Genomic DNA, 21,941 nt, shown 5'->3' with positions numbered 1-21,941 from the left:
AGCTTTTCGCCTCCATGGAAAAGCGGCCGCCGAGGCCGGGATTCGATCCCGCGTTCTCAGCCACTGATATACAAAGGCAAGCATATGCGGGACATTTTTCCTTTGTGCTGAATTGATCAAGTGTGCAGTAATAATGTCATCATGAGGATAAATGATTATTAAGTGAAAGAAAAAACGCCGATGCCGCTATGGGGATCCGAACACACAACCCGAGAGCACTGGACTTGAAATGCCGAGGTTGCGGGCTTAATTTCTCCCATCGGTGACACTGTTAATTTTTTATTCGACTTTGCATGCAATCAGTTATCTTCGTGATTACGCATTTATTTCAGAGATCAACGCCACAAAATAAAAATATCCGCACCATGTATGTTCAAGTGACTGGGCGTTGATGGGTCCTATAGCGCATTGTCCCCGCCCTCGCATCAAGCGAGAAGACGCGGTCATGTACGCCAGCTTACTTTTCCAACGAATGTAAGTGCAGGAGGAAGATGTCTCCGCAGATGACTCAGGCCTCTGCATAGGCGAGACTAGCCCTGCACTTAACTACTGCTTGGAAAATACCAATCCTTATTGTGACCGAATTTCGGCAGAACATTTGGGAGGGAGCCTTCTTAACCCACCCTGTCAAATGCCTGTCACTGCCTTTGTCAAAACTTTAGAGTCCAGGGGGGTCTACTTCTGAGCCATACTACATAGCTCGTAATGCATTGTCAGGGTTCCAAACTTGCTGAAAGCAAGAGGATTTTTCATCCTTTCCAGTGGCTCGGACTTCCACGAGTGTTGAAGAAGTCATAATATACTGCTTAAAGGAAACATACCCTCTGGGCTCAAGCTTTTGACAAAGGCTGTACTTCGTCTTGCGACCGCAAGAAGGGTGCGCTAGAAGGGTGCGCTAGAAACAAATATTGAATTTATACCGCGGGTGAATCTACGGTTTCACTCGCCTGTCACAGTTCACTGCGAGCGACTGCAGTTTTTTTTTTTTTTTTCGAAGTACTTAATTCGCTCTAGCTCGATCATCTCTGCCTTGTAACTATAAGTCAGGAATGTGAGCAAATATTTGTTTAAATCTAATGATCTTCTCTTGACGTAGCTCTGACAAAATACCAACTAGTTTGTCTCATAAGCGTTCTTTCGCATAATAAATATCCTTTGATCAAACTGCATGCGAACATTTCTTTTGCTCGTGTTCTCAGTTAGGGCTGAACTTATTTGGAGGTAACAAAGCGGTGCGCAGCGCTGCATTGCTGGATGCAGTCACGGAGGCGTGCCGCTGCTCGCAGTAATCTCTCTCCGACAAGTCTCACGTGACCGCCCCATCGATCACGCGCGCGCTTTCACGCTCCATTGCGGAACGAAACCATACACACGCGGCACGAAGTCACAAGTGCTCGACGGAGCGCGAAAACGGACTTTTGGTCTGGACAGAGAGAACAAAGATGAGCCGCCGCCCGCGGCAGTCATCAAACAACGCCAACGATAACCACAAAGGTCAAACACATAAACTGGCGTTACAATAGCGTTTTGGAGGCTGATAAGCCTAGAGCCAGAAACCGCCGTAGAGCACCCCTCGAAAACGGCTTCCAGCGACTCCTGCTTCCCAGCCGCTCCTCAGACAGCGCGATACTGCCTGCTGTAAGAGATCCGTCCACAGACTCTGCCCTGAAAGTCTGAAACCCAGGGCTAGACACCGAGTCAATCCAATCTGAGCGCTGAAAGAAGCCGACGCGGCGGCCGCAAACGCGTGGCGACTCCCAACGCTCCCGACGACACCTCGTCGCGTCGCCGCCGTCGCCGATGCCGCCGCTCTCCCCTCGGGCTCCCCGCCGGTCAGACACTTGGCGCATCAATCTCCAGCAGGCTCCGCCCAGCTACGAGCGATGGGCGGAGAATCAGTCTAACGGTTGCCTCGCGTTTGAATCGCAGCCGCACGTGACGGCGGCGGCCATTTAACGCTTCTACCAATGGCGTGCATCGAGGGCGGAGTCCTGCGACGCGGTCGCCAGGCCCCCGCTGCGGCGGCCGCAGTACGGCACCGCTCACCCGGTGGTCACGTCGGCGGTGCGATTCGTGTGTGTGCGTGCGTGTGTCCGATCCAGCTGAGCGAGTGCTGTTATGGGTGCCCCCTTCGAGGCGGCTTCGACGCGGGGCCCTGGGCCCAGCGACGACGGCAGCGCGTGGTGTGCGGCCGCCGCTGCGGCGTGAGACGCGACTGTGGTGGCCATCGTCAACAACGACAGCGTGCAGGGAGCTACCGCCGTCGTAGTTCCTTGCCGGATCTGCGGTCGCGACGAATTGGGACGTGCAGCTGTGGGCCGGCGGGTGCCGCTAGCGACGACGCTGCCTAGCCGCTGCTTCGAGCGCGGACCTCTTCCAGTCCTTGCAGCCGAAAGGCCCTACTCTCGCGCGGCCGACCGGGCCTTCGAGCCCGCGACCCACCTGTCAAACTGGTGCTCCGTCCGACCGCCAAGATTTCGCCCTCCAAGGCCGACGCCAGCAGCGTCGGCGCCATGACCGAAGCCGTACCGCAATGTGAGTGTCGTTGCCTCAATGCGACGCCGCTGTGAACGCGACGGGCTGTGCTACCCTGTAGCAACGTGCGCCGGACGCCACCCGTGCGCTATGCATAAACATGTGCGTGCTGCGATCTCGTTCATGCTTGTCTAAACATCTCCCAGGGAGGCATGCGTGTAAGGTGCCGCATAATGACCTAGGAATATTCGATAATTCGTTGTTGACCTCCGCTGATGGGCCAGTCTCGCTGGTATAAGGCAAGCGTTAAATGCGTTGTAGTGCATTTTACGACGGTTTGAGGGTTCTTCGTGAAGCGGGAAGCAGCTTTTGTATTTTTGGCTACGGATTCAACGAAGACTGCCAACTGCGAGTCGTCGCTTGCGCCGGACGTTATGTGAGCGCTGACAACGCGGATCGGGTTTAAAAATGAAAGGAGCTTCCGCTTATTAATTGGCTGTAGCAAAACAAGCGCTTCAGTATATAATGTCACAGGCTTATATGTATGCAACCAAATGCCCCGTCTCACTCAGTGAACTCATTCAGCACTGTAGTGCCGATTGTGGTTTTCACGCTGGTATATACGGTCGATACAAGTTTTATTTCGTTCCCTAATTAAGTGCATCTATGAGTGCGATTCCGCTACAGTCTTCACGAACCATGTATAGCGCAAGCACCTGTGTGAGTGTGTTGTCTTCGGTTTCATAAGCGGCCGTTAACGTCCGTATTGGTTGCTCGATTATCCGGTCTTTATCGCCTTTTATGAACGCTCGACTGGAGTTGCAGTGCTGTTCATTGACTACATTTGGATAGTTTGCGTATTAACGAGAATGTTACGTTGGAAGCACTGGGACGCGGCACGCACTCATGAACGGATATATCTGAACATCGGAACAAGTTTCTAGGGAAAGTATAGTTCAGATGTCATATGTGTGTAGAATTTCAAAATTGGTGTATAAAATGCTTATTTAAATTTGAGTTTGAATGACTGGTGCGCCAATACCCCAGCTGCACGTTATATTTGGCAACAAAAAGAAATAACAGACTTGAGTAATCTTTGTTACTACATAGCGCCAATCAACATTCGGTATAATGAAAACAGGTTACTTATCAAAAAGGAATTAAAATAAATTAGAGAATAAAAGTCACCAACTTTTGACTAAATCATGAAATTGTCAATCCGCAACAGGTTCGCCTAATCCGATATACCACATTGTGTTTAGATGTATCATCGCGACTTGACACGGAGGTCCATGTTACGGTATCCGAAGGAGCCAGTTCAGAACTTTGTCAGTTGCGGGTTCATTGCAAACTGAGCGCGCAGTGAGAAAGCATTGGTCCTTGTAGGGGCGTGTGAACCTCCGTTGCTTGTCATGCATGGTTATATGAACCATTAAACATTTACATACATAAGGCGAGTGACGTCTTGGGAGGTTGTAAACAGTGTTGAAGACGGAGACACCCTTTATTCCGACAGTATTGACGTATTCTTCTAGTACCTTTTGTGTGTGTGTGTGTGTGACTCTGGGAGCTGCATATGAAGGGCATATCATCATTATAAAGCATTCCATCAGCATACACCTCCCGAGTTACCAAAACATGTACCAAACGCTCACTTTGCAATGTTAGGATCTCTTTTCTCTTAGAGTATTGCGTTCGGGCTATACATATGCAGCATCGTTTTCACACTGAGTATAAGCATACACACTATTTGCCTGGCAGTATCGCTCATGCCTTCCTAGTAGTGAAACCGGGGCCAAAGAAGTTTAACGAGGAGCTGTACATAGCTCCTACCCCTAACCCGAAACACGTCATGCTATAGTTAGGATCTCTTTTCTCTTAGAGTATTGCGTTCGGGCTATACATATGCAGCATCGTTTTCACACTGAGTATAAGTATACACACTATTTGCCTGGCAATATATCGCTCATGCCTTCCTAGTAGTGAAACCGAGGCCAAAGAAGTTTAACGAGGAGCTGTACATAGCTCCTGCCCCTAACCCGAAACACGTCATGCTATAGCTTTCCTCTCATTCAGCACAATCCTCGTTAAAGCCATAGGCAGCCCACTCCATGGCGACCGCGTTCCCTGTTCTTAACGAACACTACAAGCTTTCCTTCCATTTACTAACCCTTAATGGATCTGGCGTGTTTTTAAAATAGGGGAGGGAGGGGGACGGCTAGACAGAATAAAGGAGTACAGCCTTTGTTTACAGTAAAGAGTCCTGCAGGGGATTTGACTTTCAATACGCATCTATAGTTGGGGTTCCTGTATATAGTTTCCGCGGAAATGCCGATTGTCTACAATGAGAACTAAAGCTGTCTTACCTTTAAAAGTGTAAATGCCTGCCATTAAGGAATAAATCGACACTTATATCATGTCCCCATCAGGTGTAAATTCATTGGATTCCAAGCTTCCATTTGGCACTACGACTATGAAAAAAAAAAAAAAAGACTGAGCGAACACACATGTGTACATGGTAATTTGACGCAATAGTTTGTGGGGGGTACATAGCCAAAGAGTAGCAAAGAAAGTGCGTAAGAATTCAAGTGAAGCCAGTAACAACAAACAGGCGATGAACGTAAGCTGCAACTGTTGATGATCGGCGATGATCAATGAGAAAAATAGGCTAAGTCCCTTGAACACCTCTTGATTGGTACACGCGAGGAACTATATGCAGTATACCGCTTTAAAGTTGTCGCGTAAGTATAAATGAAGGACAGAGTTAGACACTGAATATTGGTTAAAACGCTCGGCTGCTGAGCCGGAATACCCGGGTTCGAACCCGACCGCGGAGACCGGGTTTGGATGAAGGCGAAACGCAAAGGCGTCCGTGTGCTGTGTGATGTCAGCGCACGTTGAAGATTCCCAGGCGGTCGCAATTATTCCGCAGCCCTCCATTACGGCACCTATTCTTTCACTCCCACCTTCTTCCCTTCCCTTGGGAGTGCCCGTGTTCGAACCCGACCGCCGGTTGCTGCGTTTCGATGGAGGCAAAACGGAGAGGCGCCCGTGCGCAGTGCGATGTCAGTGCGTGTTAAAGATCCCCAGGTGGTCGAAATTACTGCGTTGTAGACGTCCACTGCGGCACCTCTTTCCGCTTTCATTCCCACCTTCCCCTTCTCTTACGACGCGGCTCAGGTGTCCACGGAAAGAGTGTGACGTATAGATACTGCGACTTTCCTGTAAATTGACGGAAACGTCGCCCTTCAAATCTTATAAACCATTTAACAATTCGCGAGGCCGTTTGCTTCTTCATCCGTGACCTTCAGCAGGTGTGTCATAGAAATGCAGATGCCGGGTTATGGGCCTCTGAAACATGCATATACGCTTGGTGCTGTATCGAGAGCACGTCCAGGAGATAACGGGTTACGGAAGAATGCCTTCATTGTTCTGCAACATTGCATGCGTTATCTCGCGACGCTCCATGAATACGTTTTTCTTTCTCTCTGCTCCTATGCCGTCCATGACATATCTTATAGAGTTGACGTATACGCATTGCAGGTGAACTGCCGGCATCTACGGTGTCATATAACTTGGATTGCTAATCGCCTTCGTGCATTGCAACTCGGCTTTTATAGACAATTTTTCTTGGAGCCTTATCGATTCTGCATGTACACGTCTAGGCGCTTTTCCTCTGCATTTTTGACGTTATCGGCTTCATTTTCTCGCGTCTGTTAAGATAAACAGTTGGCCGTGTGAAATTACCGAGAAGAAATGTTTCAGCAGCATGGATTGTTCGTTCGGTGTGTTCGTAATTTAAAACCTTAATAGCTGCGTTAAAGTTGGTCGCTGCCTCAGGCATGATGTGCTGGACGACACTTCTCCCCACAAAATATCGATAGAGGATCTCTATAGTGCGTGTGTCTCTGCCTCTAGCCTGTTCAAACTTATATATATTAGGGGTATCAAACGCTTTCAAGCCAACTGACTAAAACTTATGTTCAGAGAGTCACATTGAAAAACTTAAAACATAATTCTCTCTCTCTCTCTCTCTCTCTCTATATATATATATATATATTTCTCTCTCTCTCTCTCTTTATATATATATATATATATATATATTTCTCTCTCTCTCTCTTTCTCTCTCTCTATATATATATATATATATATATATATATATCGATGTCAGTGCACGTTAAAGAACCCCAGGTGGTCGAAATTTCTGGAGTCCTCCACTACGGCGTCTCTCATAGCCCGAGTTGCTTTGGGACGTTAAACCCCACAAACCAACCACACATATATATATTCATATATATATATATTCATATATATATATATATATATATATATATATATATATATATATATATATATATATATATATATATATATATATATATATCGATGCAGTGATCTATGAAAACAAAAATCGTGAATGCATGCATGCGTTGGCGCTGTGGCCGCGCATCCTTTGGAACGGGCGCATAGTTTGAGCTGGATTTGGTCAGAGATAAAAAAGAATCGAAAAAAGATCTGTCAGATGAAATTATACACTGTACGCGAATCCGGTGTTTACCCAATTTTCACAGGCCGTCATCGCACTCCACTTTCGTTCGTCGCGACCCTATCCACTCCTCCTGTCAGTTGCCCATGTCCTTCCTGCTGCTCCGGCTGCTGTGCACATATCAGCACTCCAGGCGTCTCTTAGTACACTAGAACTCGGAGTTGTTGTTGTTGTGGCTGTTGGAAGAAGGAAACGAAAATGCACGGGCCTGCTACTGGCTCTGTAGCTGAGCCACCTCCGCTGCCTCGTGCAGATAGAAGAGAATATAGAGAAGAAAGAAAAGCAAGAGGGAAAGAAAGACGCGCGCCGCAACAACAGCCGTCGTCCACCACCAGCGGTGGCGTGTGCAATGACGGCCTACAACAGATAAAAATTCGGTGCCAGGCCAGCCCCCGCGCAAGCAGCGATGACCCACCTGCACCGCACACGTGCTGTCATATACGAAGGCCCAGTTACTCCGGCAGCGACGACGCGTGCTGGGAGCGGAGGTGGCGCTTTAACACCGGAGGATCACGTGTTCCATAGATTCTTCTTCCGCTCCACAGAGGGCGCACGCCGGCGTCGAGCATTCGGCGAGTTTGGCTCGCCACTGTCGCGTTCGCAGGGCTCACGCAGAGCTCTCATGGAACGGTTGCGACGGATCTCCGACTTCAGCGAACTGTATATATAGCACAGAATTGGCTCCGCACCGACTGTCTACCCATTCAGCTGTTTCAGCAGCCTTTACCTCTTCCCTTGACTCACGGCCGGTCTCTGGGTCGCTTTCGCATTTTCAAGGCAGATCGCTAGCAAATTGTACTTTCGTTGTGCGGCGGGTTCATCTTGTGGACCTTCCTGTGTATAGACTATAGGTGAATCCACGTCTGATGCATTAAGCTACTTACAGGACGGCGCATTAATTAACCTATTCTCAGAAGTTGATTTGGCCGCCACCCCGCCATGAAAGTTGACCATCCAACCTCGATCTCTTTGCTCTTCCTCCACAGCTGTGTGCCGTGGTACTCCGAACGCCATCTGGCCTATCGCACTCCGCTGGCGCTCAAAGAACTCCCGGGAGTGAAGCGGCGTGAAAAACAAAAACAAAAAAAAAAAAACAAAAAAAAAAAAAATCCATTCGCGGTCCGGATGCCGGGCTTGCTGTGCGGCATAGCGGTTCCGCAGCGAGCAAGCTCTGGATGATGATGATGATGTCCTCAGTTTTGGATGTACCTACCAGATTAAGTACGAGTGCTCTCATGTTCGTGATGAACTGATGGTGCTGAAAATTCGCTCATCGCGGGTTTCTGCATATATTTCTTATGGAGACCCTTCAGACATAAGGAGTCTCAAACGAGGGTCCTCCTTGTTGCTGCATGAAGAGAAACCGCCGCGCCCTGCCAGTGCACACGGCTGTTAGAAAGCACCATGACTTTTTTTTTTTTTTGACACACTGTGGAGAGTTCCTTCTAAATCCGTCATTTATTCTTGCATATTGTACGGTCGTACGTATAGAAATGACTTCCACCTATTTTGTCTCATGTAAAGTATCTTCGTTGAGTGCTGTTCGTATCTATGTAGGGAAAGGAAAGGATACAAATATTGTCGTGGAATAGAGCAGAATTGGTAAGGGACAAATGCGAGTTAATGATATACTAATCAAAATCAAGGAGAATAAATACAGCCGGTTTACCTCGGTTAATCGCGGAATAACGGGCAGCAGCAGTACATTTTAACACTCATGCTGTGTTGTGTGTGAACCAGTAAGCATTGTTTGCTGATTCAATATGGCGGTTAAGCATCGTGAAAGTTTTGCATGCGCATCGCAGAGACGACGTTCTTAGAAGTAATGTTTCCGTTCTTGATGGGTTTCCTGCTGACGTCCGTTGTGTCTTTGACGGTGCGGGCTGGACAATGCATGTGTTCTTTCTTTTTCTTTGCCAGCCACTAATTTATGACGTCTTCTCTGCACATACTGCCTCTCTGCTTCCAGTCGGTTCTGTCTCTTAGCTACGACATCGGTCACCGTTGATTACGGCGCTGCCAGTGCCGTCTTGCCCGATGTCGTGTCCGTCGTCGCGCAAGAATATATACGTATATACCCTCCGTCAGACAACACGCCCCCCCCCCCCCCCTTTCTGGCTACAGCTTTCATGCTAACCCGAGAAAAGCATAGCCGCGGAGCAAATGAGACGGCTCGGTAGACACCATGCCCTTTCTTCCCTCTATTAGCCGCATCGGTATTCTCTCGTGCATGTTGCATACTTTGCTCACACAGACCACAAACACGTGCTCTTCTGACCTCCGTGACGCAACTGTGTTTCTCCTCCTCCTCTCCCCCTTCCGCGTTCGTAAAGGGCAGAGGTCGAATCGGTTTCAGTCGGTGTGTCATTGCGAGAATGCGAGCAGTAGTGAAGTGGGCAGGGCATGTAATGGCGAAGTCAAGTTCACCGGCGGTGCCATGAGACCCCTACAAAAGAGGGCAAGCGTCAACAGGGGTGTCGAACGGGCGGACGATATTTGGGAGTTTGGGGATCAGGTGATCGCATGTTTTAAGGTTGATGGGAGGGACATATATGGCCTCTTTTTCTGCAATAGGCGTAGTCAGAATGACGATTCATGGAAATTATAAAGAAAAATATACAGCTATTGCGTATACTGTAAGACGTTCTCGGGTGCACAATATTGTTCAGCTCGGCATAATTGAACAATAAATTTTCTTTCGGAGCGAATTTCAAATGCTTTCTTTATACGTGCACTGTCACCGATGTCGCTATTGTATATAATGTAGCCGTAGATTTGGCCTGCGGGCGTTTCACACACTGGCACTGGCAAGTTTCGGACAGATGTTTTATGTCGTTACGCAGCGCAAAGGCTAACAAGGTGCCGGAGAGATATTATGAAGGCCGCATGCAAAAAGCGGAACATCGGAGATGCGTGTGACCTGAGCAAAACTGGGAGACTCGAAAAGGAATAATAAAGAAATAAAAATGGCAATACACTGTGCTCTCCGCATGCTTTTGCGGCTTTAGTTTTAAGGTGTGATGACGAGCAGATGGATTTTTTTTTTTTTTTGGAAGAGGGGGTAACTTTGGGGAGGTTGCCATGTGACTTGGCGCACTATATAGGAAACTATATCGCTGTCATCTTGTACCCCTGCGGACGGCGAAAGGCCCAGAAGTATTTCATGGAATTCCAATTTCTTCCGGCTTCACTTTCTTCTACCATGTTTCTTTATCAGCTTAATTACTGCAGTTGAAAAAAGTGGCGTGGAGCACACTTTTTCTTCTTCTTCATCATCATTATCACCAAGGGCGTTGTTCAAAAATAATTAAAAAGTAAGGAGCATATTCTCCTGCGTTCATGCCTCCACAATTGATTGTTCGCTCATCACTGAAATTAACTAAGGGAGTAATTACTGACATCCACCCAAGCGCAGCCATACGGCCATGAATTGGAAAGCTAATTGGGGGTTCCTATTTAAATATTTGACTAATATACAACTCACACTTTGATCAATTCACTTTCGCCATATACCTTCTGATCTGCTTACCGTCCTGGTTAGCTCAGATCGTAGAGCGACTGTCTCAGAAAGGCGGTGGTCCTGCGTTCGATCCCCGGAACAGGACGAATTTTTCTTTAACTGCGAAATTTCTGAGAAAGCTGTCTAGCTTTCCTTTGAAGCCGAATAGCTGCACTTGGGGGGATGTCAATGAGTCATTACTCCTTTATTACAAATCTACTCTACCTTGGGGGTTTCCCCCAAATGCTCGACCAGCACTGAAACTATGGTCTTCGTTATTTAACCCACGCGAGAGGGAACGATTGAAGAATAAAAAGTCGTAACCATGCAGAGCTGTCGACCTGACAGCATGCCTGCACGCGGCAGCACCTCGTGCGTTTTGCATCGTTATTTCCCAACTTTTTCAGGCGACACAAGTTAATGAGTGAGTGAGCAAGGCAATGAGTAAAAAAAAAAAAAAAACAAAGAAAAAAACAAAGCATTAGGAATAAATGCTGTTGCTGAACGCTTAGACTTGTATAGATCGTGTGGCAAGTAATGACATTTCAGCGTACTTTTGTAGCCTGTGTTTGTTCCACGCACCTGCGCAGGTACTTGCCCGAGGTGTCAGCGTACAGCTTTTTAAAGTCTTGAGCGGGTCCGTTCTAAGTCTATTCAAGTCTATTTCAGGAGCAAGTGTATTGTATTCAACACACACACACACACACACACACACACACACACACACACACACACACACACACACACACACACACACACACACACACACACACACACACACACACACACACACACACACACACACACACACACACACACACACACACACACACACACACACACACACACACACACACACACACACACACACACACACACACACACATATATATATAATATATGCATATATGCATTTTATATCCACTCAGGGAGCCTTTACGATCAGCGAAGTATAGCGGCCATCATTTTCCAATTCAACTTGCCAGTCATTTTTGCGGAGCTTAATCTCATGTCTGCATTGATGGTCACCGACATGTTTGAACTCATGACATTTCAAAGGTCCCCTGGGCTTTTTTGATAATATTCTTTGGTATTCTTTGTCTCCATAAGCATCGGCCTTTTGTGATTTTTTGTTACTATTTTGTGTGCCATTTTTTTTAGCTAGCACGAAAATGCGGGCAGCCCTTATTAAATATAATTTCTTTGAATACATGATATGGAAGTGAAGAAGCACTAATTGTTGGATCCTCTACAAAGTTGAAACTTAGGGTATACCCCTGCAGGAATGCATTCATGATGACCCGTGCTTTGATATTATGCATACACTCATGGGCATCGACAGGGGCAAACATACCCGCAGCGGATGTTGCAATGGTGCTGCGGTGAAATCCACCCCTGTTTGCGACTCATGCTACGACAGGATACGTTAGGTTTCACGTCTCCAAGCTGCATACTTTTGCGTTTGAACTTTTTGGAAAACTTTCTTAGATGTCACTGCGCTCCCAGGAACTAAAATTATGCGGGATCTAAATTTCCTGAAAGGGCGAGGAGAAAATGTGTGGTGATAATTAAGTGGTAATCATTTCTTTAGCCAGTCGCCATAGTAAAAAAAAGAAATCGTTATAATTTAAACGGTGCCTTCAGAAAAACAGATGGAGGAGGATGTGCACCTCCTTATAGTTATCGGTGTCCTGTCATCGATTTTTATTGAGTAGATCACAAATAAATGCACATGGGCTTTGCGAGGTAGCATTACCGTGCTTTTCATGTGAAGTAAAACAGAATGGTCGAAAGCGCAAGGTCACAGATGCTTAAAATGCGTCTCACAGTGCGAACAATCTTCAGGGTTGAGGGCAAAAAAAAAAAAGAAAAAAGGAAGCCTGCTGAATCGAATGCTACAGCAGACGCTTATGCTATAGAAAATCAGAAGTTAACGATAAGTTAACAGTAATAAGGCACGACTGTCAGAGGAAGGCAAATAACCAATAGGTATAAGGCACTGTCTGCATCAATCAAGAGCTGTATATATATAAAAAAAATGGATGCTGACCATTCGAGAAAGCTGCTACAGAATGAAAACATAGTGTGTGGTTTCGTTGGCACAAGATTTTAGAGCGGAAGCTCTACTACGCCATGTACAACACAGAGTTTCGCCTGGCTCCGACTCAGTGACCTTGAAACCAGACCAAGGTCAAACCAAGTACACTCCCAAAGTCTAACAATGTATAAAAATTGATTTATATATGAAAAGGAAAGGCGCAGTAACCGTCCCATTTTTCCGTGGGCACCTGATCGCGCCGTGAGAGAAGGGATGAAGGTGGAATTGGATGAGGCGCCGTAGTGGAAGGCTCCGGAATAATTTTGGGCCATTTGGTAATCGTTAACGTGCACTGACATCGCACAGCCCACGAACAGGCTTGCGTTTCATCTGGAAACCTGGCCGCCACAGTCGTGTTCGAGCTCAGGTACTTCGGTTCAGTGGTCGAGCGCCTCAACCACTGAGCTACCGCGGTGGGTGCTTTTGCTCGTTATAACCAGCCTTAAGTAGTGTTAGACCATAAGCATTTTGTCAAATAAACGTAACATTTTGAAGGTGCTGAAAACGTTGCTTCATTATAAGCCACAAAGTTGATTACTCGATAAAATAATGGTGAATACTGAAATGCTTGCAAAACCCCCTGAATTTCGGAGCTCGAAACAAGAAAAACTTTGGGTTTTACAAAACAAGCTGATTTGAGCCGAAAAAAATACTCGCCCGAAACTTTTTAACACGCCTTTGATTGCCGGTTGCACCGTTTTATACGTATTATTTCTTTTCTGGCGAGGCACGACGCGTACAACATACGCTGCTTTGTAGAAGAACTCTCGTTATACTTTTACTCTGCCCACTTAAAGAACAACGGCAGGGCGCCGCAACTTTGCAGGTGTTCGTATATGCTGGCGAAGGGGGTACACATACGCACGCACCGTGTTTGGTGATTATTTTTATTTTGTTGGTATCTCTTGGAGACGGTGTTTTTGACAGGGAGAGGGGATGAGGGTGGTCACATATGCAATATGGCTTTTAAAGTTAAAAAAGAAAACGGCGGAGGGGAAGAGGGGGGGGGGGGGGGGGGGCGTCGATGTAGATCTACAGCACACACTTCTTACTCTCAGGGAGAGTGGTGAAGCCGCCGCACTTTCTCTTAAATTCGCTTTCTACAGGTTATCCAATGGTGTAAAGTGACTGCATGAGCACATGATTTAGGCAAAGTCTGGTTGAACTTCTTCATTGAATACATTCAGGTACGCAGAGCTGGAAACGCTATATTTATTGTGCTGTTTGCACCACATAGGGAGCAGCAAAGAGGTGCAGGTGGTATGATTCCCCGATTTCTTGTTAGGTGCTTTTCTCTTATGGCTTGCGTCAGTTTGACATATGGAGATGCTGTTTGTTAGCATGCTATTTTAAGACGATCATAAATAGGAAAGCGGCTTCTGCAGCGTCGTTGCATGTCATAAGCAGCATGAAGGCTCTCCGCGGAAAAAGACGCGGCGCTAGGTCGAGATGCAGGACTCGAGGTATAATCAGAAGGTGACTTTCAAGAAAGTGTCAGATATATGTGCGAAAGATTTAAAATACAGTGTACAACGCAAGCAGGTGTAAAAGATAACACGCAGTGCCAGCTATGATTGAAAGACGCGGCGCTAGGTCGAGATGCAGGACTCGAGGTATAATCAGAAGGTGACTTTCAAGAAAGTGTCAGATATATGTGCGAAAGATTTAAAATACAGTGTACAACGCAAGCAGGTGTAAAAGATAACACGCAGTGCCAGCTATGATTGTTAGTGATGTGGTTAAGTTATTACAATATTTGGAACAGTCTGCTGTAAGGTTATAACGCGGAATGTCCCGTTTTGACGGCGGTTACAAAGCCAAATGAAATGCGTGCACGTGGGTGAACCAAGAAATAACATAGTGTTATGTTACGATACATATGTAAAAATGCATGCGTAAAAGAATTTTCAGCGAGTGATATTAGTGGTAGTTGTACGCTTTCTTGATGAATGCTTTTTACAGGTCGTCCCACATAAATTGAGCAGAGATATTGAAATGAACGATAGTCCGGGCACAAACTGAACCGAATACATAAAGTTGGCACTAGATGGGAGTACTGAGGGTATGTCTATTTTCCTCTTAATTAACTGGTTATGCTTAATTAATTATATTTCTAAGCATTGTCTACGTGGAAATTGTTTCCAAATGATGTGTCTCATCATGGATCTTGTTGATGTATCTTTCGCCTGTAAGCACGCCACACATTAACCGATCACTGATATTGGTGCTGTGTCTTCAAAGCCCAGTGCGGATTTTCGTCACTCCAATAGCGAACATTGTGAATGCTCACTTGTGCATTACCTGAGAAGTCCACATTATCGGTCCACATTATTTTGTTGATTAAGCCTGGGTCCTCTTCCGTCTGAATCATAATCCTGTTTGTAAAGTCCTTTCTATTTCGGAAATCGCGGGGCTCCAACATCTTGTGCAGCTGCGCATGGTATACGGATGATGTTACCTCTTCAACAAGTATTTGAAGACTTTGACACTCCAGCTTGAGCACTCACACTACGAACACTTGCATGTGGTTCTGAACAAAACTTTGACAGAATATCTCTCTGGGGTGGTCCGCCGCTCTACGCTGAGACAAAATCTCGACGTTCCCACGTGGGAGACCTATAGGCCTGACCGCGTTAAATTCTGCTGGATAAAAAATAAAGTTGTTCCTCCTCTTCCTATCTGTCTGCACGTCCTCGCCAAGGATTTTAAGATTGGTTGGTTGGTTTGTGGGGTTTAACGTTCCAAAGCAACTCAGACTATGAGAGACGCCGTAGTGGAGGACTCCGGATATTTCGACCACCTGGGGTTCTTTAACGTGCACTGACATCGCACAGCACACGGGCGCCTTGCTTTTCGCCTCCATCGAAAAGTTGCCGCTGAGGCCGGGATTCGATCCCGCGTCCTTGGGAACAGTAGTCGAGCGCCGTAACCACTTCGCCATCCCGGCGGGTCTTGTCGTTTCTTCGTAAAAGTTTCAGTCTCTCTCAGAGTATGATATGCACGCACAATCATCACAAAGCTCAGATGTGTACCTGGATGCCATCGTTGAAAGAGCTCTGTCCGCCTTCTATGCCCGTTTAACGCACCTATAGAGCCAAAACCTTATAACCGCTCTTTCCTCACTCGAGTAAGGCATGAACACAGCTAAATAGCATTCCCGTGGAGAGCACGGAGAGGTAAGGGTGTCCGAGGAGCACGGAATGTATTGCATTCGCCAGGATTGGTTCAAAAGAGGATAATGTGTAAAACCTCGTTCACACTTAGCGGGAAAATTGGAGCACGTGATCGCCCCGTGCTTTCAGAACCGCTGCTTCCGTGAGCCGGCGAAAAAGGACGGACCAGGCACATGCGCAGAAAGAACGCCAGCCGTGCTTATTGCGCATGCGCCTTAGCCGCCGATTCTCCCTTGCTTTATATATGGCAGCAGCGTAGCACAAAGCGAGACGGGCACGTGCTCCCACTTTGTTTCAAAGTTTAAATGGGGCTTTACGGTATGATCTACATTCCTAAACTGCAATAGCCTGCGGGCGCAATCTCCCAGGAACAGGCGCGCCGGTCATGGTGCACAAGTTTGAACCCAGATGCAGTCACCTGATATATGCGGCCACGAAGCGATCAAAAAGATAAAAAAAGACTGGCTAGTGAGGAGAGCGGACGGGATCAATGTGGAAAGAGTTATCGTCTGCAGAAGACATGCGTAATCATGCTTGAATGTGGCTAAGGTATTTTTCTTTTTAACCGTTACTCTGTTTCGTCGCCGTGTGATTTGTGCGCTCTTCGAGAGCGGTTTAAACTTGTAGTATCATTGTTCAGTTCTATATATAGCACTAGGTCATTTGCATACAAGGGCAATATTATAGCAGTCTCATCACCGTCCATCATTCTCACGCATTTCGCCTTGCGATGTCAGCGCACGTTAAAGAATCCCAGGCAGTCGAAATTACCGGAGCCCTCCACTATACGAAATCTCTCATATCCTGAGTTCCTTTGGAACGTTAAACCCCACAAACCAAACCAAACCACTTCGCCCTTTCCTTCTTTCAAGCAGAATAAAAATGCTGCTTTCTTTCTTTTTCGTAATTCCTTGGAAGCTTTTATCGCTTCGGCAAAATTCGACCAGCATATCATAAGTGCCCTCAACATGAATACGTGCTCTGGAGAAAGTGCAGATTCAGTCAATTACTGAGGGGTCCATGTTTAGAAGGCTTAGTTTACGGTGAAGCATTGCATACTTACCTTGTCCAATACGTTAGAAAAAAAAGTATAGAAAAAGATTGTAGGAGGGACACTTAAACTGCGCCTTAAAGGAAAAGAACACTATAGGTTTTAAGATATCTTCTTTTTTCGTCGCAATGGAGAGCTTTCTGTCTCAAGTGGTCGATTCTTAGCGGTTTTGTTAGGTTTTGTTGGCTTTGTTAGTTTGTTGAGCAGCGAAAGCGATGGCGATTAGGCGTCGGCTAAAGTTATGCGCAGAACAATAATTTTTGAGAGCCCCTTTCGATTTTTCACATCCAAGGCTTTTACGGCACATGGACGTTCGTATGCCTCATCGACGAAATATTTAGTGGGCCGTGGTCACTGCTCCATGCAAGAAATTCAAAACATTGTAGCAGCAAACGATAAACGCACATCGCAGCTGATGGAAAATGGGCGTTGTTTTTACTGAACGCCGTATTTTTGAGAGATGCAAACTATAATAAAACATGATGAGCACTCCTGAAGAAAGAAAAAAAAGCACTTTGGACTTAAGGAAATCAGTTATATTGCCCTAAGATGTGGTCGCTTAGTGCACTACATTGATGATATGACAGCGTTTCGCCGCAATACGTCGCACCAGTTTGTTTTATGCGACTTTGAGTGCGAAATCAAAATATAAATCCTCGTTTAAGACTTGAATATTGGAGTGCTCTTTCTATATGCTATAAGGCGAGACCTTTCATTAACACCATAAAACCTCCGCCGGAATCAATGCCAGGCTGACACGTGCTGCTATTTCCAATGATAGCATACAGTATGAACGCACTCCGTTTATCACTTCTTGCTCTCATTGTTAGCTTCGAGGACTTCGGAGCGCTAAGCTTAAATCGCAGCTGCATCACTTTTTAAGAATACCGCGATATCCAAGGATTCAAATCTATATAGGTTGTAGGTATTGCGTATAACGTTTTATTTTTTTTTATTTTTTTATTTGCGTTGGCATTCAAGCTAATAACGTCATCGACGATTGAAAATTAAGCTTCTCCTCACAGCATAAAAGAACTGCGGAGAAGCTCGATGATGACGTTACGGATGTCGCTCACTTTACCCTGCTGTACGTTATCGGATGTCGCCAAACAAGGCATCCTGCGTGATCAGCACGCTGCAGCGGCACGCTTAATCGCGGAGGGCGGACGGAGGGACGGATGAATGAATGAATGTTAGGAGCGTCCCCTTTGAAACACAGTGGTGATATAGTCATCACCATGCTAAACCATTTTTTTATGCATTTAGCTTATAGATAGGCCTTCAAATTCAATGACAACTTTTAGACCCGGGTTATCTTAAAATATCCGTGTTTAATTTCGGCTTTGGCCGCGAGTATTTGGCGCAATCTAGGAGCCGCGCATGTAGAATGTCGTGTGCTACCTTACTTAGACCTGCATGGTTATAACGATCGGAAGCACCCTCCGTGGTGGCTCAGTGGTTATAAGACGCTCGGCAACTGAATCCGTGTACCTGGATTCGATGCTAACCGGTTCCAACTCGCTCCGATAGCTTTTTTTATTGCGAAGACATAAAATAAGTCGCGGTCAGTCATTGGTCAGTCATATAACTCTCATCACTCTCTCTGCTGGATGACGAACTTGAACGATCAGTCGAGGAGATTTTTCTGTAAGAGCCGCTGTATCGTTTTGAATTATCCGCGTGAGGCCACATGGCTGTGACCTTACGAAACAGCTTAGCCAATCAGAGCGATGACACAACCAAGATCGGACGAGATCCTTGGTCGGCGGTGGTGAGCGTATATATGATGCTTTCGCACTAGTACGATTTCAAAGGCTTACTATATGCTAAATTAATCATATTACACAAAGCTGTTTTGTGTAACATGATTAATTTATTAGAATAATTTTTCTTTTCTTGGACATTTGATTTAGATATGCTTTATACTATATGGGACCTTTATGCTGGTACAGTCGCTTCTACAAGAAGAATGAGCTAGGTGATTAACTGAGGAACATGCCCGTGAGTTTTCGCTTATAACGCCTACACCGAATTCTCTGGAGAACGGAGCCTTAGTTTAACGCTCAGCCATCAGCATGCTTGCATAGTTATCCCGAAAAAGTGAAAAAAAAAAAAAAAGGTCGCTAGGGAATGAAAGAGATGGAAAGTTGTCCCACGCCTCGCTCTTTATGCAACGGATGACCGCGCGGACTTCACGCAAATTAAACAGGCACCTGCCACTCGATCTTCGCGCTTTTTTCGGTTTTATGAATTCACCTGCCATTCTTCGCGCTTTCAGGAATTGTGCGAAAGCGTCATTTAGAAACCATTTATGATTCGATAACGTGCCTTTCGGAAAAACTGGACTATCCTAAGTGAATCTCGTTGATGGAACCCCTGGTAGAGCCTCTCCAAATTTTTCAGCGTGAGCTGCACCTATATATTCTTATTTAAGGGATTTTTACTGGGTAAACCAGTAAGACACTACAGTGTTCAAATATGCCAGAATGCTATCGAAACACTGAGTCAGTGAAGCCCCCATAACATTCGCCGGTGCACGATTTCGTTTTCTGCGCATGCCCGGCGCTGTGGTCCATCAGCTGCCACTTCTTCCTTCCAGGCTTATCAGAAGACTAACTATAGAAACAGTCACTAGACGAAACTTAAAACTGAGCAACGGGAACGACGAGTTTTATTGTGTTCGTTCGAGTATATATTCTCAAGACTGCGCGCCGCCGAATGTTTGGTATGAGCCCCATGAGGCACTGAAGCCATTCCGCCGTCATCACAGTGTGACACCATTAACCATATAATGGACGAGGCACTGTTGTTGTTGTTGTTGTTGTGGCTGTAGGAAGAAGGAAAAGAAAATGCACGGGCCTGCTACTGGCTCTGTAGCTCAACCACCTCCGCTGCCTCGTGCGGACAGAAGAAAGAAAGTAGAGAAGAAAGAAAAGGAAGGAGGGAAAGAAAGACGCCCGCCGCAACAACAGCCGTCGTCCACCACCGAAGCGGTGGCGAGTGCAATGACGGCCTACAGCAGATAAAAATTCGGTGGCAGGCTAGCCTCCGCCGCAAGCGGCGGTGACCTACCTGCCCCAGCCCCATCCGGAAACTGAGACTCTGAAGCCATTCCGCCGTCATCACAGTGTGACGCCATTAGCCATATAATGGACGAGTAATAAATAAAACAATGACAGAAAAATCACTGCCTCTATACCTAAATCCAGAGTATAGATGCAAGCATGGATTTAATCTATCACCTTGGGTGTTTTTGTTTGACTAAACTACATGTTTGTGCTCCGTGCAAGTGGAACAAAGAACTGCCTATCCGAGTAGTTTACACATCAGAGAGACGCTGAGGACGAGCTGTAGACTGTACAGGGCATTCAAGCGACTATAGGAGGCCCCTCTCGCCGAAAATAGTTCTTTTAGAGAACTAAAGAGAGACAGAGAGAGAATACAGGTGTCGCCACATCAAAATCCCATTTCGTAAGTTAATTCGTCGACTCAGCGGATGCTTTATACACCAGTGACATCATCATTCGTTTCAAGATGCCGGCAACTGTTTATGTTTGGTGTAGACAGACGTCACGATCTGAAATCCGGTGGAGGGAAAACATATGAATGCGTTGTTCTCTGCAATAATTGCGTCTTTTGCTGCGTATACTTTTCGCCCATGTTCATTACACCAACAATGGGCACGTATCAAGCCAAATGGTGCAAGCATGGGTATGACACGCCTAAACAAGGCTTTCCAAGCAGTTTGTAAATATTCAGTTTGTCGGCGTGCAGATGAGTGCGCGTCTGGCTCTCACTCTGACTTAGCTGCACATTTTGTTTATACAGAGACATGCAGTAATTAGAAGTAAAGAGAAATTGTTCCGCCTTCCCTCCCCTCGTTTCACGCCTGCATTCTTGACAAGCATGCAGAGCGTTCACACTGACCACGTGTGCGTGTGTATGTCAGATTTCATGCAGTAATTTATAATGGGAACAACACGAACTAGGCAGTTCACATACTGCGTTACGACGCCCATAGTGATGATCAACTACTTGGTACGCGTGTGTTCAAGGGTATACATATATAGGAGCCTTGGCTAGCATCGAAGCTTACAAGTCTATAACGGGTTTGAGCTATAGTGCGAACTTGATCACTAATGCGCAATATATAAGTAGCGTTAGGTGCTTCAAGATACTTCCAACTTCCATATGTGCCTACAGCGCTTCAGAGGTGCAAGGCAGTGTCGATAAACTGTACTCGAAAGGGCGCACTCAAGCTTGAAGCCACAGGTGTACCGATATGAAAGGTTGCGAGGTGTCTTATCGATCGTGTTACCCAGGCGAACTTCTGCAGTGTTATCGGGTGATTCAGATGTCACGCTCTTCAACACCTAATTTCGAAGCAGCGTTTGAGGCATTCGCTTTATGCTTTCTTCTATCTTTTTTTGTTATTATTTTACTACACTTCTGCGCGTGTGCAGAACTTACAATACAGTTTCTTGTAACGGATGAGGTGCGAGAAAACTGCTGCACTGAGTTGTGATGACATTCTGTTGCCAGATGCATGATTATATTTGGTGTGGGTTTGCATTGTGCTAATTCACCCATAAACCAGGGTTATAAAACAAACATGAATGCAACAGAACAGTAATACATGTGGCGGTTACTATAAATCTTGTAGAAACTTATTTAATCAGCCTATCGTTACTAGAGCACTGAATTTTAGAACAAAATATTTCGAACGTTCATATTTGGTTCGAAGCATATATATGAGTGGAACACTTTACAAGAATAGTTCATAGGCTGTTCTGATATATTAGCTTTTGGAAAGGGTCTGTCTAAACAATTGTTCTTGTTGGATTTATTTTTCTTAATTTTCACATGCATTCTTTTGGTTTTTTTTCTTTGTGTGTTGTAGTTGCGCTATGTCAGTTTTAATCTACTTCATGTTTTAAGTGGACCCGCTAAAGTCTTCCTGACGTTGCCACTGTTGTTGTATACAGTGTGCCTCGTTAATATGGACACTTCGGCTTCTGCATAAAACTGTCGACAAAGCGAGTCGTCCGTAATAACGAATCGGAATTTTTTTCCTGAAAACAAAACGCTAAGGATAAGAT

At 45.9% G+C, this 21,941-nt stretch overlaps 1 protein-coding gene across 1 annotated transcript in view; it reads left to right on the top strand.

The window, feature by feature from the left end:
- The first annotated feature begins 2,513 nt into the window (after positions 1-2,513).
- tup (LIM1_Isl and LIM2_Isl domain-containing protein tup) overlaps positions 2,514-21,941 on the top strand; it is a 178,298-nt gene continuing 158,870 nt past the window's right edge. Inside the window, exon 1 of the mRNA XM_084591879.1 lies at positions 2,514-2,535. Coding sequence (XP_084448005.1) covers positions 2,514-2,535 — 22 coding nt within the window. The remainder of the gene's footprint in view (positions 2,536-21,941) is intronic.

The sequence above is a fragment of the Amblyomma maculatum genome, chromosome 2, assembly GCF_055883805.1.
Source record: "Amblyomma maculatum isolate TAMU_Amacu chromosome 2, ASM5588380v1, whole genome shotgun sequence".
Taxonomy (NCBI): Eukaryota; Metazoa; Arthropoda; class Arachnida; order Ixodida; family Ixodidae; genus Amblyomma; species Amblyomma maculatum.
This window is presented reverse-complemented; position numbering and strand designations above follow the sequence as displayed.